The following is a 17,692-nucleotide window of genomic DNA, read 5'->3' on the forward strand; positions in this document are numbered from 1 at the left end:
GAGTGTGCTCAGTTTGAACTTAACAGTCTCAGATTTTCCACAGCTGCATTTCCTGTCCGGATGTTTTCCAACCACTCTGCCAAAGCATTTCTCACTCAGCTCGACAGACAATGACCCACACTTAAACCAAGAAGTTCCAGCTGTGTCCTTTTTATCCTCTGTCAGAGTTGAAAGTCAGTTTAAATCAGTTTTTCATGCAGCTGTAAAGTCGGAATAAAGACTCAGTGGGGTATAGTTGTTATGTTGTTACAAAATGTATAACTCTTTTATGCATCTTCCTAAATGCCCAGCATATGATGTCAAATCATAATGGACTATGTGAAAGACTTAACGCTCTCCGCATGTTAATCGCTATTCAAAATTGAGAGACACTGAAGTACACCTGAACGATTTAATGTCCTTTATCCAGATCCTAATTCCGTCAAACATCTCATTTTGTTTCTTTGTTTTTATCCTCTACACACAGCTTTGGAGATGTTGGAAAGCTTTATGGCTAGTCTTCGAAAGATGTCAACACCGACAAATATTGGCCCGCTTCAATCAGTGCAGAACTCCTTAAAACAATCTACAAATTCTATTTCGACAGGTGAAATTGTTTTTTTTCCAGGCAATTTGTCTCGGGAAACCTTTGTGCGTAATTTACTGTGAATTAAGAAAACAACTAATACACCATTGCACCATTCACAGAATGAAGCTCCCTGTTTGTATTTAGATGTATTTATCTGAACTTTAGTTTATGTAAGACAAGGTAAAAACAAAAGTACAAAAACATTTTGTAAGTGTGATTTGCCTCTTGGTACAATCAGGACACTTGTATAGCTTTTATTATCCAAACACACTCTGTCCTCATGTCATTAATCTCAGTTTGATATCTATCATTAGGAGAAAGGCACATCATTGAGCTCTTTTAAACACAGTTGTGGCAGTACAGACAACACCCAGACAATACTAGTTCCAGTGGCTCAGGGATGGCAGTCACCTTATTATCGACAATATCTATCTGTGATCATAAAGTCTTTAGCATTGAACCCTATTATATTTATGCTATCCTATTACCCTGTTGCCAAGTCAGAGATTCATTCCCATCATCAAAAGATTGTAGACTCTTCACAAAGGCACAAAGCATGTTAATAAATATTATTTACATAGTTTGACAATAGCAAAATAATATTCAGTTAACTTAACCGAAGATAAAATTATAGGAAAATACACACAATAATCATCTACCTTCATATAAGACTCATTGCTTATAGCTTAATGAACAATGAAGGTGGGCTACATTCACTGTAAACAGAGGGAAAAAAAAATAAAAAAAATCAGCAAATTATTCACAAACATTTCATCATTATCAACATCTTCAGAAAACAACATACATGGTTATGACTCGAGCTACGTGCAAACAAAGGCTGACTTTTTACACCCACTTCAAACATCTTCTCCCCCAAATGCGACAGAGATTCTTCAAATAGGAAATGTGCTAGCGTTTGACGGTTTAAAAAGTTATATCTGTGTCCCATATGGAGATTCTTTTAAAAGATGATTAGCAATAAAGATTAAACCGAAGAAATCCGAGCTTTGAAGGAATAAAGCAGTAAAATAGATGAAGTAGATGTTGATTCATATTGTCATCCAAACAGAAACTAAGGAGTGGAAATAAAACCCGTAATCATTTGATTTGAGATTTTAATAACTGGAATCTCTAGAGGTTCCCTGGCTTTTGCTACTATAATCATGTGACTAAGTGTTGTTTTTGCCCATCTCCCAAAGGTTTAAAAGTCTTTTTAGGTTCTTTCTGTTGATTTGGACAGTTTGCAGACAAACTCCCCAGTTTTCTGGTTCTGTGCTTAGCAAAACTAACAGCTAGTTCACTGTAAAAAAAGAAAAAAATAAGAGTCGGGGCTGCTTTAGAAATGTGAGTTAACAACATGAGGGGGGATTTAACCGAACTTGAGAAACAAACTTGGTAAACCTAAGACATTAGGCTCAACAAACCGTTTAGCATGGCCAGTCTTTGTGGAAATTACATTGAGTAAATATTTTAGTTTTCACAGAGGTTTTGGTGTCTGTCAAAGCCATTTCACATCAGCACATGAAGTGTGAGTCTACAGTTGTAGGGATTCAGTTATATAATAACTGTTATGGTCAGAGCTGATTTGATTAGGAATATAAACAACTAAGAGTTGTATGTAAGGCACAGTGAGTTTCATCATGGCTTTTCTCTAAAACTCCAAAAAAAGAGGAGACTCTGGAAATGTGTATTTCTGTGAGAGATCTATCATCCCATCTAAATAACTTTGGGTTTAAGGGCCAAAATTGCTGAATGTATAAGTTAAATATTTTGAATATCTATATATTAAATGCTTTAAAAGAAGCAAACTAGAAAACAATAGATCCAACCCAGGTCCTGTCAGATTTTTTTTTTTTTTTTTTTTTTTTACAGTGAATCATGACATCATACTTGTCAAAAAGTCAGTATTTTAACCCCCATGTTGAAGTACTGGCTCCAGAATTTCCCAAAATGTGAAACCTTGAGGCTATTCTATGTTGATCTGTGATGTTATTTCCATAAGTTTCATGAACGGTGTATAAACTCGAGGTGCTCTTGATCTTGGCTGAGAAGAGGAGGGAGATGAAGAGGACTCCTCTTTACTTGATTGTGAGTCTGTTTTTCCTTCTGCGTCCACCTCATCTTTTCCGGACTGGAATGAACTCACATCAGGTTGCGACTCCGACGACCAGTTGTAGGAGAATGTCCCACTTGGTGCTGAGGGGTTGGACTGTAGCAAGCTGCTGTATTGAACAGGAGTGTACCTCAGTATACTGGACGCTAACCTACTGGGTGGAGGGTTATTAGATTTGAACGTCCTTTGCACGGTGGGCGTTCGATAGCACGATGGATATTTAATGGGCGATGAGGGAGATGAGGGCTGTGTGGGTGATGAAGACTGTATGGGTGATAGAGGTTGAGTGGGTGATGAAGACTGTATGGGTAATAGAGGTTGAGTGGGTGATGAAGACTGTATGGGTGATAGAGGTTGAGTGGGTGATGAAGACTGTATGGGTGATAGAGGTTGAGTGGGTGATGAAGACTGTATGGGTGATAGAGGTTGAGGGGGTGATGAAACTTTGACCGGTGATGGAGGTAGGAAAGGTGATGGGAGACGCATCGAATTGACATGAGCAGATTCATTATGCACAGGTTCAACATCTCGCTTCTGTGCTTCATGTCTGCAGATGCACAGTCAAACAACAGAGTAAGAAAAAAACATCCAAATAAAGCACAAAATACAGCCCGATGCTGTGACATGTGTTGACTCTCACCTGGGGAGCAGATCGCAGCCTACTCCTATGTCTCTTGTTTCCAATACCTCTCTTGGCCTATTCTGTGTGGACATAAAATACTTCAGCTTGTCTTCTAACTCATTATTCTAGGAAAAAGGAAACAGGAAACACTCTGTCAGGCCAGCTGCATGCAAAGGACTGCAACCACTTTACATGGGAAAAGTCACTTGATAGGTGGACAGACACAGGGAAATCACACAGATATTGCTAAAAGTTGAGGATATCCTCTGCTCATCATCCCAGTGAATCAATCACAGCTATGCTGTAGATCACAGTACCGCACCATCGTTTGAACATGCAGTAAACACTCAGTGAAGCCTTTTCTTACCTCGCACTCCACAATTGCAATTCTGTCCAGAAGCTCTGAGATGAACATATCTTTCTGAGCGACTTGAGCTCGCAGGGACTGAACCTGAACAAATTGAGGGGACATTTAATTGAAGTTAGTGTGTGTCTTTAGTAAGACACTGTCTGGACTGCTGACAGGAATGGTTGTTTGTAAGAGTTTGCAGTTCATTAGAAATAAATATAAACTTGGTGGCAAAACAGAAATGATGAGCTAAATTCAAACCAAACTTAACTATATACAGTTTTCACATTTTTGCATAATTAGCTCTTCTTTTGTGCACTGCCACCAAAACCTCAAAAGCTACACTAGCAATCCAGTGAAAATTAGCCACAGCTAAGCCACAGAACTTCATTTAAAAGTATTGTAAACTATTTGTATTTAAACTCTGAGTAAATGTCTGATCAGAATGACACCTAACCCTTTATGGATTCTACTTCAGCTAGTACGGTACACAGCATTTGTCAGTCATTCCCACTCTGCAGGTATAGGAGGAGCAGAATGCATTCAACTGGACAGTATCTACACTGTATTTAACCATCCTCACCTCCTCAATCATTCCTTTGACTTTCCTCTGCTGGCAGAACACCATGTCGTTCAAGTGTTTGATTCTCTCACGGAGGTCCACAGCTTCACCCTGAAGCTCTTTGGACCTAAAAACAGCCACATGTCAGCTCAACATTCACAGAGGAAAATGACCTCAGTAACTTGATCATTTAAGTGCTGACATGTTTTTTTTTAATTAAAGTTTATTCCTGATATTGAAAATATCATTTTGCCAAATCCAATCCCTCTCAAAGACAAACAATCCTTCCAGTGCATTTACAACATAACTGAGTTCAATGACCATAACTGAAAATGAAAGTGGACTTTAAAGTGTACCTTTTGACTACTGTTGCGTCAGTTGTGTCTGTAAGGTCCATCAGGCGGAGGCGCTGTTCACATTCCTGCAGCTTTATGTGGAGTTGATTTTTTTCCTGTGATAGTAATATTTCAGTGTTTTGTTTCTCTTTTGCATTGACAGATTGGATGAATGGAAATCAAAACCATGCGAGACTCTCAAATCCACAGTTTGTCTTCTCACAGTATTTAGTGTTATTGTTGTTTTGAGATTGCAGTTATATTAAAGTCAAAGTGAATTTATTGAATGTCTGCTAGCTCTGTGTTTTGCCCATTTACAGTAGAGAGGAAGAGACTGAACACACAGCTAATAAACACGCACTGCATAAACTGCACAGCTTGAGGATGAGACAGACAGATGCTAGAGATGACAGAACCCGATCTACCTTTCCCATACAGTCCAGAAGACGCTCCACTTCCATGATCCGCTGGTCTCTTTCAGCAATCTGAGCCTCTGCCATCTTAATGGTTCTCTCAGCTTCCTCCAGTCGCCTGATGTACTCGTCAAGTTGAGCCTGTGTGAGCGGAAATACTTCAGCTACTTTACTTTAAGGTTTAGAGGTTGATCAGCTCTGAAACTAGCGCTCACATTTTACAGGATTTTGTCAGCCATCATTTTGAGTTAAGTCTGCAATCTTTTTATTGAAGTCAAAGCTTTGAAGCAACCAAAGTAATCGACTTGTGTCAGTCCTGTCCTTACTCAAATGTTTTTGGCTCTATTGTCAGCAGAAACTGTGTTTGATGTGAATAAGCAGAAAAGAATGCGGACCTGTAGGTTTTCAATCTCCTCTCTGTGCTTCCGCTGTTCCTCCTGCAGCTTTTCCTCGTATTCCCTCTGCAGCTTTGCTGAGAGCTCCTGCAGAGCCTGACTGTTTGCTTCCTGTGATGACTCCACCTGGACAATCCACAGCACAGCAAATTTAAGAGTGCACTCAGCTGATTATTCCATATTGACACAAGAGAAGAAGATGCAGATGCAGCTGATGTGTTTCTGTGCTGCAGAGAAGTATGTTTACAAACCTGCTGTATCAAAGCATTCTGATTTATCTACTATTTCTCAAATGACTCATTTCTTTGAAATTGGGAGGTTCTCAGAGCTTTTGGGACTGTTTTAGTAAATTTGACTTCACTATAACCTCCTACAGAGTCAACATTGATCATTTATAAGGTAGAGAATAGCAGATTCTACATGTGACACATTCCTCTACTCTAATCAGAGAAGTTCTCACATCAGCTGGGTGACCAGTCTCTTTGGATGTGTTGAAAAAGATACTCTCATATCGTTGGACATGTATGTACAGTATGTGTGAAAAAATTCAGTATGGCAAGTGTGTACTCACAAAGAGCTTATGCACATACGCAGGATTACCTGAAGTCTCAGCGTTTGGTTTTCTGCCTGTGCAGCAGCCAGTTCCCGCTCCTTGTCCCTGAGCTTTTCTTTTGTTGTCTCACAGGTGCTCCGCAAACTCTTCACCTCCTTACCCGTGTACACTCTGTCCTGACAGTTCTCCAAAAGGGATTTCTGAAAAAGAAGCTTCATTTAGCTGCCAAAACGTGCCCTACCAATAACAGCATGCAGCTGTCAGATAAAAAAAAAACCTTGCACGTTCAGGGGTACTGATTTGTTACCTGCAGGCCGATGTTGGCAGATATAAGGGAGCTGTTCATCTGATCAAAGCTTTCCATGGCTGACGTCCGGACCTTCACCTCAGACTCCAGATTCCTTCGATGTGAGTTGGAAGCCTGCTGAAACACATGCATTTTTAGATTTATTCACAGCTTCACAGGTGAGTTTGATGAGAGAGTGTCCAGTCACATGTTGTACATAATTCATTACCCTGATTTCCTGTGAAAGCTTATCCATTGTTTGCTGCATTCCTCCAAACTGCCCGTACATCCTCTCTCTCACCTTCTCCAACGAGTCTCTCACCTGTACACAGAAACCAAGAACATACATATGTAATCAAAACAGAAACCTACACTTTCTTGATTTCACAATGTCATGTTAAAACTATGAGCCCCCTGAAGGCTCAGCTGCTTGTTGTTTTAGTTTCCACTCACCTCTCTGATATACCTCATCTCGTCCTGAAGGTGACTGACTGTCCACTCACGCGCCATCACTTCCTGCTGTCTGTCCGATCTCGTCCTCTGCACTATGCCGTACACTTTGGGCCCATGATGCTCTGGCACCCCATTGGTTGTGTCTCCGAGGTGCTGAGACAGGAGACAGGATAACGCCGGTCAGGTTTCTGTAACCACTCTCCGGTGAGACTGACTTATACCGGCACTAAGCATGTGCATTTGCGTGAAAACATGCATACTTTCAGGTGTATGTGTTTTCAAGTGGATGCACATGTTTACATGTGTGCAACTGATCAGGTGTTTCCAGAACTACTGCTGCTGAGCACTAGAAACAGGAGGCTGGTAACAGGCAGCTAAAAAAGGTGCAGGGTGTATAGAAGGTGTCATGTTTCTGCAACCCAGTACATGAGCTCCTGACATTTCTGTCTATTGTACCTCTACCAGCCAATGAAAACAGATGCCTACCAGCACAGGCGCAGTATGGCACTTTGACAATGCAATAACTGAATAACAATATTGGTGGGCACAGATAAGTAACTTAAATATCACATTTCTATTAAATATTCAGAGGCAACTGTTTTTGAAAGAGAACTTATCATTGCTGTGGGGCTGCGACTGATGCTTACTTGACCATGACAAATTGATTGATTGTAACATGTAAGTCTACACTCCAAAATATACTGGGATTACAATCACAAAGGCCAAATAAAACCAGTTAACATGAATATTTTAAGAGAAAGTTCACCACCCAAAATTAAATATACATGTTTCTCCTCTGGCCCTCAGAGCAGTTTGTCTTCTGTATCTGAGTTGGCAAATTTTGGAGACTAAAAGGCTGTGGAGACATTTTTCCCTTTCTAGAATATATTATAATGCATGTCAGTTGGCTTGTGGATCTCGTGGTACCAAAATATTACCTTTGAGAAACTCAAAAGCAACATTTCTGTCTAGAAATTGTTAATAGCTTAATCACATCCACAAACTTTGCTGGGACTGGTTTCATACGGGAACTATTTTCTCTCAACAGAATTAAATCGCCAACAGTATCATTGTTCAGCAGGAAGAATTTAGCATTTACTCTTGACTCAAGAATAATTTCTTTAACAGGATATAATTGATAATCAATTAGCCAGAAACTTATCTTCAAAGTTTAATGCTAACTTGAAGAATAGCAGAAGATGAATGCTGAAGATCAAGAGCCAGCATCAATGTGATGGATGATACTGCTGAGGCTAATCGAGAGCTGAGACAGTGCTGACCATAACTGCGTCAACACGCAGAGCAGAGCCATTTCTGGACGGAGATGTTGCTGATGAGTTTTTTTAAATGTATTTTTGGTGTGTTGAGTACAACAAACCAAAAGCCATCTTGGTTAATTCTATTTGAGGAAATGCAGACATCTCCAAGGAAGATATTTCACAAAGTGGATAACTCAGCAAAACAAGGTGAAGACATGGGTCAGGGAGACTTTTTATCATAGAAAACTGAAACCAAAAATTGTACTGGCCATTTTTGATTGAAATATTAAACTCTTTCTATTTTTACCTCATCATTTAACTGATTGTTTAAAACATTGGGTGTGAGTAAAATTCCAGTTATCCTGAGACTTAAAAGGATGGACCTGGGACCTGGGAATTGTCACAGTCACATACAGTACATGCATTTTTTTACATGTTCGTGAATACATTATTTATGACATCCTCACAGTGCCTGCATAGAAATGTTTTTTTATTCAGTGCATCAGCAACATTTGTCCATCCTGTAGTATATGCCCATCATTCACATGGTGGATGCGGCTGTCTACCTGCTGAGGCGACTCTTTGCCAGCTGGCCTCTCCCTGTGGATCAACCCATTCCTCTTCTTCCATGTTTCATTGACATCGATCTTTGCCTCAGCCTGCAGACAGAACATAACAAACAATATCAAAGTCTGCTGTTGGGGGTGATTTACTTCCTTTCAGGTGGGTGTAAACAGATCTGCTGGAATGCATTGCTGTTGTCATTTGGCCAGTTAATTTGTTTTTAACACCAATTTTTCATTTTTGAGATTTCATTTTGGGCTGCACGGTGGTGTGGTGGTTAGCACCGTCGCCTCACAGCAAGAAGGTTCCAGGTTCAACACCCAGCTGGGGCCTTTCTGTGTGGAGTTTGCATGTTCTCCCCGTGTATGCGTGGGTTCTCTCCAGGTAATCCGGCTTCCTCCCACTGTCCAAAAAATCATGCATGTTAGGTTGATTGGCATCTCTAAATTGTCCTTAGGAGTGAGTGTGAGCGTGCATGGTTGTTTGTCTCGTTTGTCTCTATGTGGCCCTGCGATGGACTGGCGGCCTGTCCAGGGTGTACCTCGCCCATTGACTGCTGGGATAGGCTCCAGCCCGCCCGCGACCCGATCGACGGATTCAGCGGTATAGATAATGGATGGATGGAGATTTCATTTTGCAATGATTACAATTACAAATGATTATGATGGTTGTCATTAGTGGTGCCACAATACCATTTTGATGTTATATTGTCTTGGCTAATGTGAAGTAAAGTAAAACTTTACTTGATTTTTGAGTCCATTACTGTCTGTTGAAGACTGAAATTTTGAAAAACACTTCAGGTAGGCTAACAATCATAGATCCCACATCGGTACCATCACCTATTGACCTCCCATGAGGTATGGACACTGATTTCTTATTACATGTAGCCAATGTGGTATTACTTGTACCCGTTGTAAACTTTTGTCCTCTGAAACAATCTTCCTTAGACTCTGAGCTGAGTCTGGGTTATTTTTTTTTACCAGTAATTACACTTTTTTAGTGATTTTTGCGTTTTTCATGCATATTTGCTATTTTTTCCATTTATTGTGTATTCTGAGCAGCAAAACAGAAAAATGCCGTATGAATTCAACTTACAACTATTCAGAGAAGGAGGCGTCAGTCTCCACATCTCATAGAGATAGGAGAGAGGAGGAATGAGGACAAAGACGCCAGTGTTGTCTCTCAGACAGAGTCGAGCCTCACATTTCTGCACCACTTAATCTCCAGAAGACGTGCTGTTGAGAAATGCTGAAGGCTCACTAATAGGCGGATGGGAATTCCAGCAGATGAGAGGGAAGAACAGCCATCTTTATGTTTTAACAACACTTCATGTGCCGCCCATCAGCTTTGAATTTTACAATGCCGGTGTTTGGCCACACGGGTGGAAATTATTTACCTGGTTTCTGTGGCTGTTGTTTTGGTGGATGAAGCATACAGGGCTGCTATTGTTTTGATACATGGAGAAGCTGACTTCCTGAATTATGTCAACATATAAAAACTGCTGTGATAACAAACATCTCCAACAGAATCATGTGGTAGTGCATTGTCAAGCATCTCACTGTATCATGACCTGACTGAGTTGAGACTCACACGACTACTTTGTGAGTGGACTGGTCTGAGCATTTATTTCCAAGACAACCATGAAAGTTGTGTTTGAAGTCACAACACAAAGACCCTCTCATGTCACTCTTTGGGTTGAATCATGTTCACTTTGAGGACACTGTCGCGGCCTTTTAAATTTCCAAATGATATATCCAAGAAAGGCCGTGGGTGGCAGCAGGTGGTTGTGTTCTTGACTTGCACGCACTTCAGTTGTTAAAATATATGTGGTTTATTTTTTCTCTTACCAACAAAAAATATGAACAAAACAATAACAAAAAATTCTTACGATTGAGATGAAAACGAAAGTTAACTTGTTTGAAATTAATAAGATCTGAAAGTGGTCAAAAAATCATTTCACCACCACCTCCCATCCTCACACCAGACATTTGCCCAACAAAAAAGAGCCCCTGGTGTGTTCTTAATCTGTTTGATTAATGGGCGGGTCCAAAAGTCACCAAAATAATTTAAACAATCTCAAATACAAAATTAACCCCAGATCTTGACTCCAAATCAACCAAAGTATATTCCAACATACCAAAGAAAACCAAACCGATAGAACCCATGAATAAGAAACATAAATGGCCACAACAGACACCATCAGCCATTACAGAGATGAAACCCGACACTACAGGTGAAGTGACATTTTTTATGCTGCAGCTCTGCGTCCTGTGCGTCCTCTGCCCTCTGAGTGTGTCATGGTGGAGATGTATTACATCACATGTAGGACAAAGTCAGAGCCTGGATTGTGTCCATAATGTGTCAGGTTGCAGGATACACCCTTTCTAATTTTATGGTGAAGAACTACTTTAAGTAGAGCTCCCACTGAAACATGGCTATCTCTTACACAGGATATTTCAGTCATTTCCTTCCTCCTTGATTAACTTCATAACTTCCCTTCATCACAGCCCAAGAGACCAACATTTGACTTGCCAGAAGATGAGGTCTAAGATCAGTGATAAAGCTGAAAAAGGACATGAACACTCACAGTATAAATACAGGAGTGTAGATGGATGCAGAGAAAAGACTGGGCTGTTAACGCCTGTTTAACACTTTTGGGCTGGGTGCAGGTAACAGGTGCGTGTTACAGCAGCATCCGTAGAGACCTCAGAGCTCAGTGGTGAATACATAGAGCAGAAGATGAGTGCACAAGCTGAGTTTCTAACTTGTTGAACCCTTGTATTTCCATTCACAATCTTCTGAAGTATGTCCAGATTTATGTGCTCTACTCTCGGCTGCAGGATGCCACTTGTTTTAGTATTTCAATGAGTGGTAAATGGAGGTATTTATAAAGCACTTTTCTCATCTAGTTAACCACTCGAAGCATTTTTTATACTACAATTCACATTCACACATACACACACTAACAGCTCTTCTTATAGGCTAACCACTGCTTTATTTCCAACCACTGATTGTCATAAGGTCTGAAGAATTGACCCACCAACCTTCCAGTTGACCAGACATTTTCTCTTCAGATATTTTGTTGATTAGGAACCTATAGCAGTGGTAAACCCTAGGGATGTTGGTTTCACATAACTTAAGACTGGGTACAAATGTATCTTTCTTTGTATTAAAAGTAAAGCTGCAGGCAGCAGCAACATCTCTTGGCCCAAAGAGTTAAGACATTGAAAACAAATATATGCTCTGCGTCAAACCACCGCACCTTGAAAGACTGTTGAAATAAGTAGCGTCCATCTGTCTGTCTATCCATGGAAAACAGCTATTCATAGAAAGCTAAAAAGCATGCCCATTGTTTTAGTTTTTATAACTGAATTGCAACTTTTCTTATAAAAGCAAGAACAAACAGGATGTACGGGACCAACACGCATGAAAAAGCAAACAACAGTAACACTACCTGCTGTGTTGGATACAGCGACACTAAGTAAGGTAAGTCATGTTTTTATTGGCGAAACAAAACTGAAGCATTTTTTTAAGGCTGCAAAATGTAATTATTATTATTTTCATCTCTGGGAATATCTGGGATATTGTATCATATCTGGGAAGACACTAATTCGTCATGTGGCTTTTGTTTGATGACCTATTGCTTGTTTGCTGAAACCTCAAAAAGCTGGTAAGTCACATCACTTTATTATTTGCTTGGGTCTCACAAAAGGGTTTCCGGTCCCTCTTATGCACACCGAATCTTCTTCAAAACAGGCTAGAATCACCTCACATTGGCATAACGTTTTTGCCCATTGGTGGAATATTTTCTTTTTATTCTTACCTTTTCCATTAATCTTTTCTTACTCATCATTTCTAAATGCAAAAATCTGCAATGGAAACCCAACTATAGATACTCAAATGAGGAAGTATAAAGACCAACAAAAGTGTCCTTTTTGAGCTGGGGTCGGGGGGATTCATAGCTCTTTTCCTCTGTTTTTTTAAGCTGTATCATTTGCAATTTCAATTTGTATTTGGTTAGTTTTAAGTGAAAAGTGTTTGATTTTCGCTCGAGATAACACTAGAGGATTTGGCCATTTTCTTTGCTCTTTGGTTTCTTCTACAATTGTGGGACGAAACACCACTGTCATAAAAACAAATCTCAGTGTCCTGCACATGAAAAAGCCATGCATAAAAGCCATACACGTGAATTTGTTGTCATGTTGAAGAGGCCTCAAAGATGCCACCAAAAGTCCACAAAAATGTCAAACGACAGTAAAGCAAAACCACGTGGTGTGGGGAAGCACATAGTATAAGGTTCCCTTATCTTAAACTTCTCTAGTGATGCTTTAAGAAAATACAAAGCTTGAGCAGCCAGATGTTGCCTGGACAACAAAAACTAAAACAAACCTCAATTTCCTTTTTCAACACATCCTGCTCCTCTGCAAGGTGATGCAGTGTTAAGAGGCCGTGCTCATTTCATTCCTATATCATATCCTATATCATATACTGTATGTAAGTGTGTGTGTGTGAGTGAGTTGCATTTATTAACTTATTACATTTTGTGACACGATTTTCTTCACAGTTCAGGCAATTGAGTGATGAAACTGACACTCTGCTCTTTGAGCCGCTGATGGCTGCCTTGTTTGCAGTTGCAGGGTTTCGTCATCACTAAACACACACTCAAGTTGTACACATCAGCGTTGAGTACAGTTTCGCTCCACTCTATGTTCCCTCTTGTCCATCCCTCCTCTGTCATTCATTTTAATAGGCATGGTCACACCCTCCCACAGGGAAATATATTCAGAGATTACTCCAGCATGCTATCGGTGGAAAGTGTGGAGGCGTGGTAATGAGAAAAACACCACACTCTCTGGCCAAGGTCCATCGAAAACATGGCATGGGGGTCTGCTCAGGGGTCTTCACAACAGAGAAGAATGAAAACCTCTTCAGAGGATAAAAAAAAAAAAAAATCAGTGAAGTCTTGCTCTCAATTCTCGCTCTCACTGTGAAGCTGAGGTTCAAGTCCTGAGCCCAAACAAAAGCCGGGGCAGAGCCACCTACAGCAAACAGCAACACAGCAAACGGCAACACAGCCTGCAGCGCTCACTCAGCCATAATTCACACGGTCTCTATCAGCACCAACAGTCACAGAAAATGTCTTCTGCGCTTCAGGTAGTTCAATGCTGATGTTATGAGACTTGGTTGTAGTAGTTACCATGTTTGAGTTCATACTCTTTCACCTCAGCTGGCTGTATATTTGAATTTTTTTTTTTTTTGCATGGACCAGACTCAGTATGGTCTCAGTTGAGCTTTGAAGTAAATGTGAAACAGCTGCATGTGTGTTATCACATACACACGCCCGCCTGTCATGATTGTGTAACCGGGCCAGATGATAAAAGACCCATAAATCTCATTGGTTCCACTATGTGTCTTTCAAGGCTTTCGCATCATAAGATGAGTTCAGGTTGTTGGCACACAATTTCATTTAGTTTGTTGAGTCAAGCTGAGTTGAAGGATTTAAGGGTTTAACTTAACTCTGTTTATTGAGGCTTAACCTATCTAAATAGGGCTGTCAAGCAAGTCTTAAAGGCATGGCCCAGCACAACTAATTGTGGAATTTCACCAAGAGAGATATCAGACTCACTGTGTCTGCAGTTTTTGTCTCCTTTGCTCCATTATCCCCTGCGTGGAGAGTTAACCTGAGGCGTCTGATCCCTCTCTGAAAAATAAACAGACACAAATTAAATGAAAAAATGCAAGCGAATGAATGTGCCATGATGTCATCATGAGAAAAGATATGAGTTCATATCAAAATGTCCCTGAAGACGAGACATAGAAATTTCTCAACAATCTACAGCCACCGCCAGCATAGGTTATTTATAGACAATGAGCAGTAAACAAAGTTTATGCAAATGTTCTGAAACTGTAAACAGGCTACATCCATCATACTATTTAATGTACAGTTTATTTCATTTTTCAAATCATTTTCCCACATATTTCTGCAATAAAGAACCTACATCATGTAAGGTTCAGAAAACCCTCCGTAAAGGGTTGCGTCATTCAAAACAAGAGAATTATGGGAATCGGTGAAAAGTCAGGTTTAGAACAAAGGCCTTTTTTTTTTATCAGAGAGCTGATCAAATAAACATGACATCCCAGCCTCCTGCACACTCGGCTCCCATTACGCACTTGTGTGAGAGAAATGATCTACACATCCTGCAACAAACAGCAAGTCAACAGCTCTTGGATCTGGAGAAACTAAATATCAGCTGAGAAAAATTTGTCTCACTGCTACGCACAAGTGGGTGTACAGTTCAAAGAAACAGAGGACAAACAGGAGGGAGGAGAGAAAACACTGGACTGTTGGCGAGGAGAGGGGAGTGAGAGAAAAAGGGGGAGACCGAGGGTGAGTTTTAGTGTCCTGACTTCTCTGGGGCTTCTTACCTCACTTGAAGACTCTGGAGAGTCCTCTGTTGTGGTGGTGGTGGTGGAAACAGTTCGTCTTGAGCCGTAGCGAAGCATGTCTCCTATTCTGTCCACTCTTCGCTTCTCTTCCTCTCCCTCTCCGGCCCTCCTCCCACCCTTCCTCTCACTCTCCTTCCTGAGTTCTGCTCAGGCTCTCAGAGCGACCATCTGCCCCCGGCTCAAGTCAGGGAGGAGGAGGAGGGAAATTCCACTTTTTCAACCTTAGTGCTGGTGGGTCCACAGGGTCCCAAGGTTCTGAGGTCCCCTCCCTTTCTGTCAGTGAAATGAGCAGGTAGAGTCCAGTCGCACACTCAGCAACATAAACACAACTGTGTCATTGTCCTAATTCCAGCCTGACTGCTCTCACTGTAAATCCTCCCGGCTGACAGGCTTGTCAATCACTCTGTCACGCTGACTCCGTCTCTCTGCATTCTGATCAGACCTGTCGGGCCACATTTCAGCTCCCGCCCTGCTCTGTGCCTCTTGCCCTGAGAGCAGGACTTTCACAGGGCGGGTCCTTATACTGGGCTGGGACAGGTGGAGTCCCTCTTATCAGGAAGGAGTGGCTAATAGGTGGAGCTGATACACGCTGTGCACTTTACTGAATGGAGCTTAATGCCAAGAGCCTTTGTTCTTCATAATGGATGTTTTACCGCATGCGCAAAACAGGCTTTTGCGGCATATATTCGAAACTAAATAGCTTAGGTCTCATTCACTGTTTCAACAAACAATTTAGTTATGTTTTTTGTTTGTTTCTCAAATACAAAGTTGTCGTGGAAAGTACAAACAGTACTGTATGTAGGCTACTGTACATAAGTACAAATGTGAAGTGTCTGTACTTGAAAAAAATCTTTTAAATCTATTTTTATCTAACTCATCCATTTAGTTTCAGAGGAAAATGTGGAAGTTTTGCTCAACTACATTTATCCAATGGTTCTTTTTCAGATCTATCTTGAAGTTGCATACAACAGATGCAGCTTGTGTCACATGGAACAGCGGTTCCACAGACAGTAAATTATTAATACTGTTGACAGTGTATACTGATGAAATGGATCACAGCACGTAAGCTGTGAATGTTACTGCTACCTGCTAATTTACCACCATACATTTAACATTCAACATGTTTACACTGACTTATCTTGGCAATTATTTTTAAAGAGCAGTCTTCCTGAAGTCAGATCACATTCCTCTGATGAATGGCCTGCAATCACTCCCTTTGAATAGAAACTGCAGACAGAGTAGGAACAAAGTGTAAAAACTCAAGTTGCCCCGCAAGAGCTTGTTGTTCTTCATCAAAGCTTTGTTGTCAGTTAATATCAAAATACTTCAGTAAATGTGAAGAGATCATTGTCAGAACAATATTAGAGGCATTTCTGTAGGACTGTGTGGTTAATTAGTAATCAGACATCAAACAAACAGTTCTGCAGTCAGTGAGCCGGTCACTATAAGCGGGGGCTCGGTCCAGATCTAGCAACATGCAGAGATCCATGTGTGCTTCTTCTCTCATATTCATCTGTTTTTCACTTCCTGATAAGTTTGCACTCTCACTGTTTGTGGTCATCGATGCACCAGCTTAAATTAAAAGGCTGGTCCAACAAGAAAAGCCAGGTCTACAAGTTCACCATTACAATACAAAGCTACAGTTATGCACTCTATGTCAATCATGCAAACAAGAGGATGACAAACACGTGTGTGTTTTTAAACGTTGCTAACAACAGAGAAAGGGAAGGACCTCCCCGATACATGTTACGCTCTCTGTGTTTTCTTCTCAATAATGAATTCATTTGTTCAGTTTAGTGCTGAGACATTAACTCACCCATGTTAAAGTGAAGATCACCCTTCATGACCAGCTGGCAGTTATTTAGACTCAAGATTTGATGTGAACTGAGGGACAAATTCTCTTTTTCCATTCAAAAGGTGGCACCCCTGGATGGAGCAACAGGATAAAGAATACTCTGATTTGGACACCAGGTGCCAGAGTGGAGACATCTCCCTCTTGTAATTCAAAGCGTGTCTAAGTGGGTTGAGTCCGTCCCTGGGGCGATGGACAATATTTACATTAAAATGAACTTTTGGCCCATTCTTTGACTATGGTAATCTATGCCTTCATGTTTTAAGCAAGCATAATCCTGGCTGCAGCATCATTGAACTCTCTGTGCATGATGATTGTGCTGAGAGAAGAAAACAAACTGTGTATAAACCTGTCCTCGGACTTGCCACAGGGGTTTTTATGTGGTCGCTCTCAGAATGGTTTTTGCACCTCAAAGGACGGAAATAGGTACATACACAGCAATAGTGGGTGAATTTTCTAGAAACGTTTGTCCATTTGATTGTATTTCATTCTTCCATGTTAGCATGGTTCAAAGAGAAAAACTCTGCTTATCTTACTCCACTGCAATTATCTGACAGCTGCGGTTTAAAGTCAGTTCTCAGATTGAGATAATTCAGTCGGAACTTTTCTTGTAAGGGATTTGAAAATGAATTTTCTATTATTCCTTCATGGTTCTATTTCTTATTGACTTGAATTGCAGCTGCGTCGCAACTCAATCAAAAGAAACGTAAAAAATACTGCTCACCTATTATTGAAACATTCTCCCACACTAGAGCATAGTGATACTCAGGAGGAGTTTCCTCTGTCCCAGTTGTGTAAGGCTATTGTTCGCTGCTGCATGCAGGTCACAGTGCAGGTGTTGGATCTTGTGCTCTGTGTTGGGCAGGTTGCTTGTGTTAGGTTTTGTTGTTGAAACCAACAACAGCAGTTATATTGTCAGGT

The 17,692-nt window shown here is 40.7% G+C and overlaps 1 protein-coding gene across 4 annotated transcripts; it reads right to left on the bottom strand.

Moving 5' to 3' along the window:
- Window positions 1–352: 352 nt before the first annotated feature.
- myzap (myocardial zonula adherens protein) lies at window positions 353–15,420 on the bottom strand. Of its 4 annotated transcripts, none has more exons than XM_075461201.1 (14): window positions 14,899–15,420; window positions 14,099–14,173; window positions 8,475–8,567; window positions 6,650–6,802; window positions 6,426–6,518; window positions 6,218–6,334; window positions 5,958–6,110; window positions 5,358–5,483; window positions 4,975–5,103; window positions 4,571–4,665; window positions 4,236–4,341; window positions 3,671–3,754; window positions 3,322–3,383; window positions 353–3,228 (listed from the first exon to the last, which is right to left on the bottom strand). In XM_075461201.1, the coding sequence occupies exons 1-14, from the start codon at window positions 14,974–14,976 to the stop codon at window positions 2,535–2,537; spliced, it is 2,058 nt and encodes a 685-aa protein (XP_075317316.1). In that variant the 5' UTR covers window positions 14,977–15,420; the 3' UTR covers window positions 353–2,534. The 4 variants fall into 4 exon arrangements, with proteins under 4 accessions (XP_075317316.1, XP_075317298.1, XP_075317306.1 ...); XM_075461183.1 differs by having other exon boundaries at window positions 354–3,228; window positions 3,322–3,428; XM_075461191.1 differs by having other exon boundaries at window positions 355–3,228; window positions 3,322–3,428; window positions 6,218–6,331.
- Window positions 15,421–17,692: the final 2,272 nt, after the last annotated feature.

This window comes from Odontesthes bonariensis, chromosome 1 (assembly GCF_027942865.1).
Source record: "Odontesthes bonariensis isolate fOdoBon6 chromosome 1, fOdoBon6.hap1, whole genome shotgun sequence".
NCBI classification, from domain to species: domain Eukaryota; kingdom Metazoa; phylum Chordata; class Actinopteri; order Atheriniformes; family Atherinopsidae; genus Odontesthes; species Odontesthes bonariensis.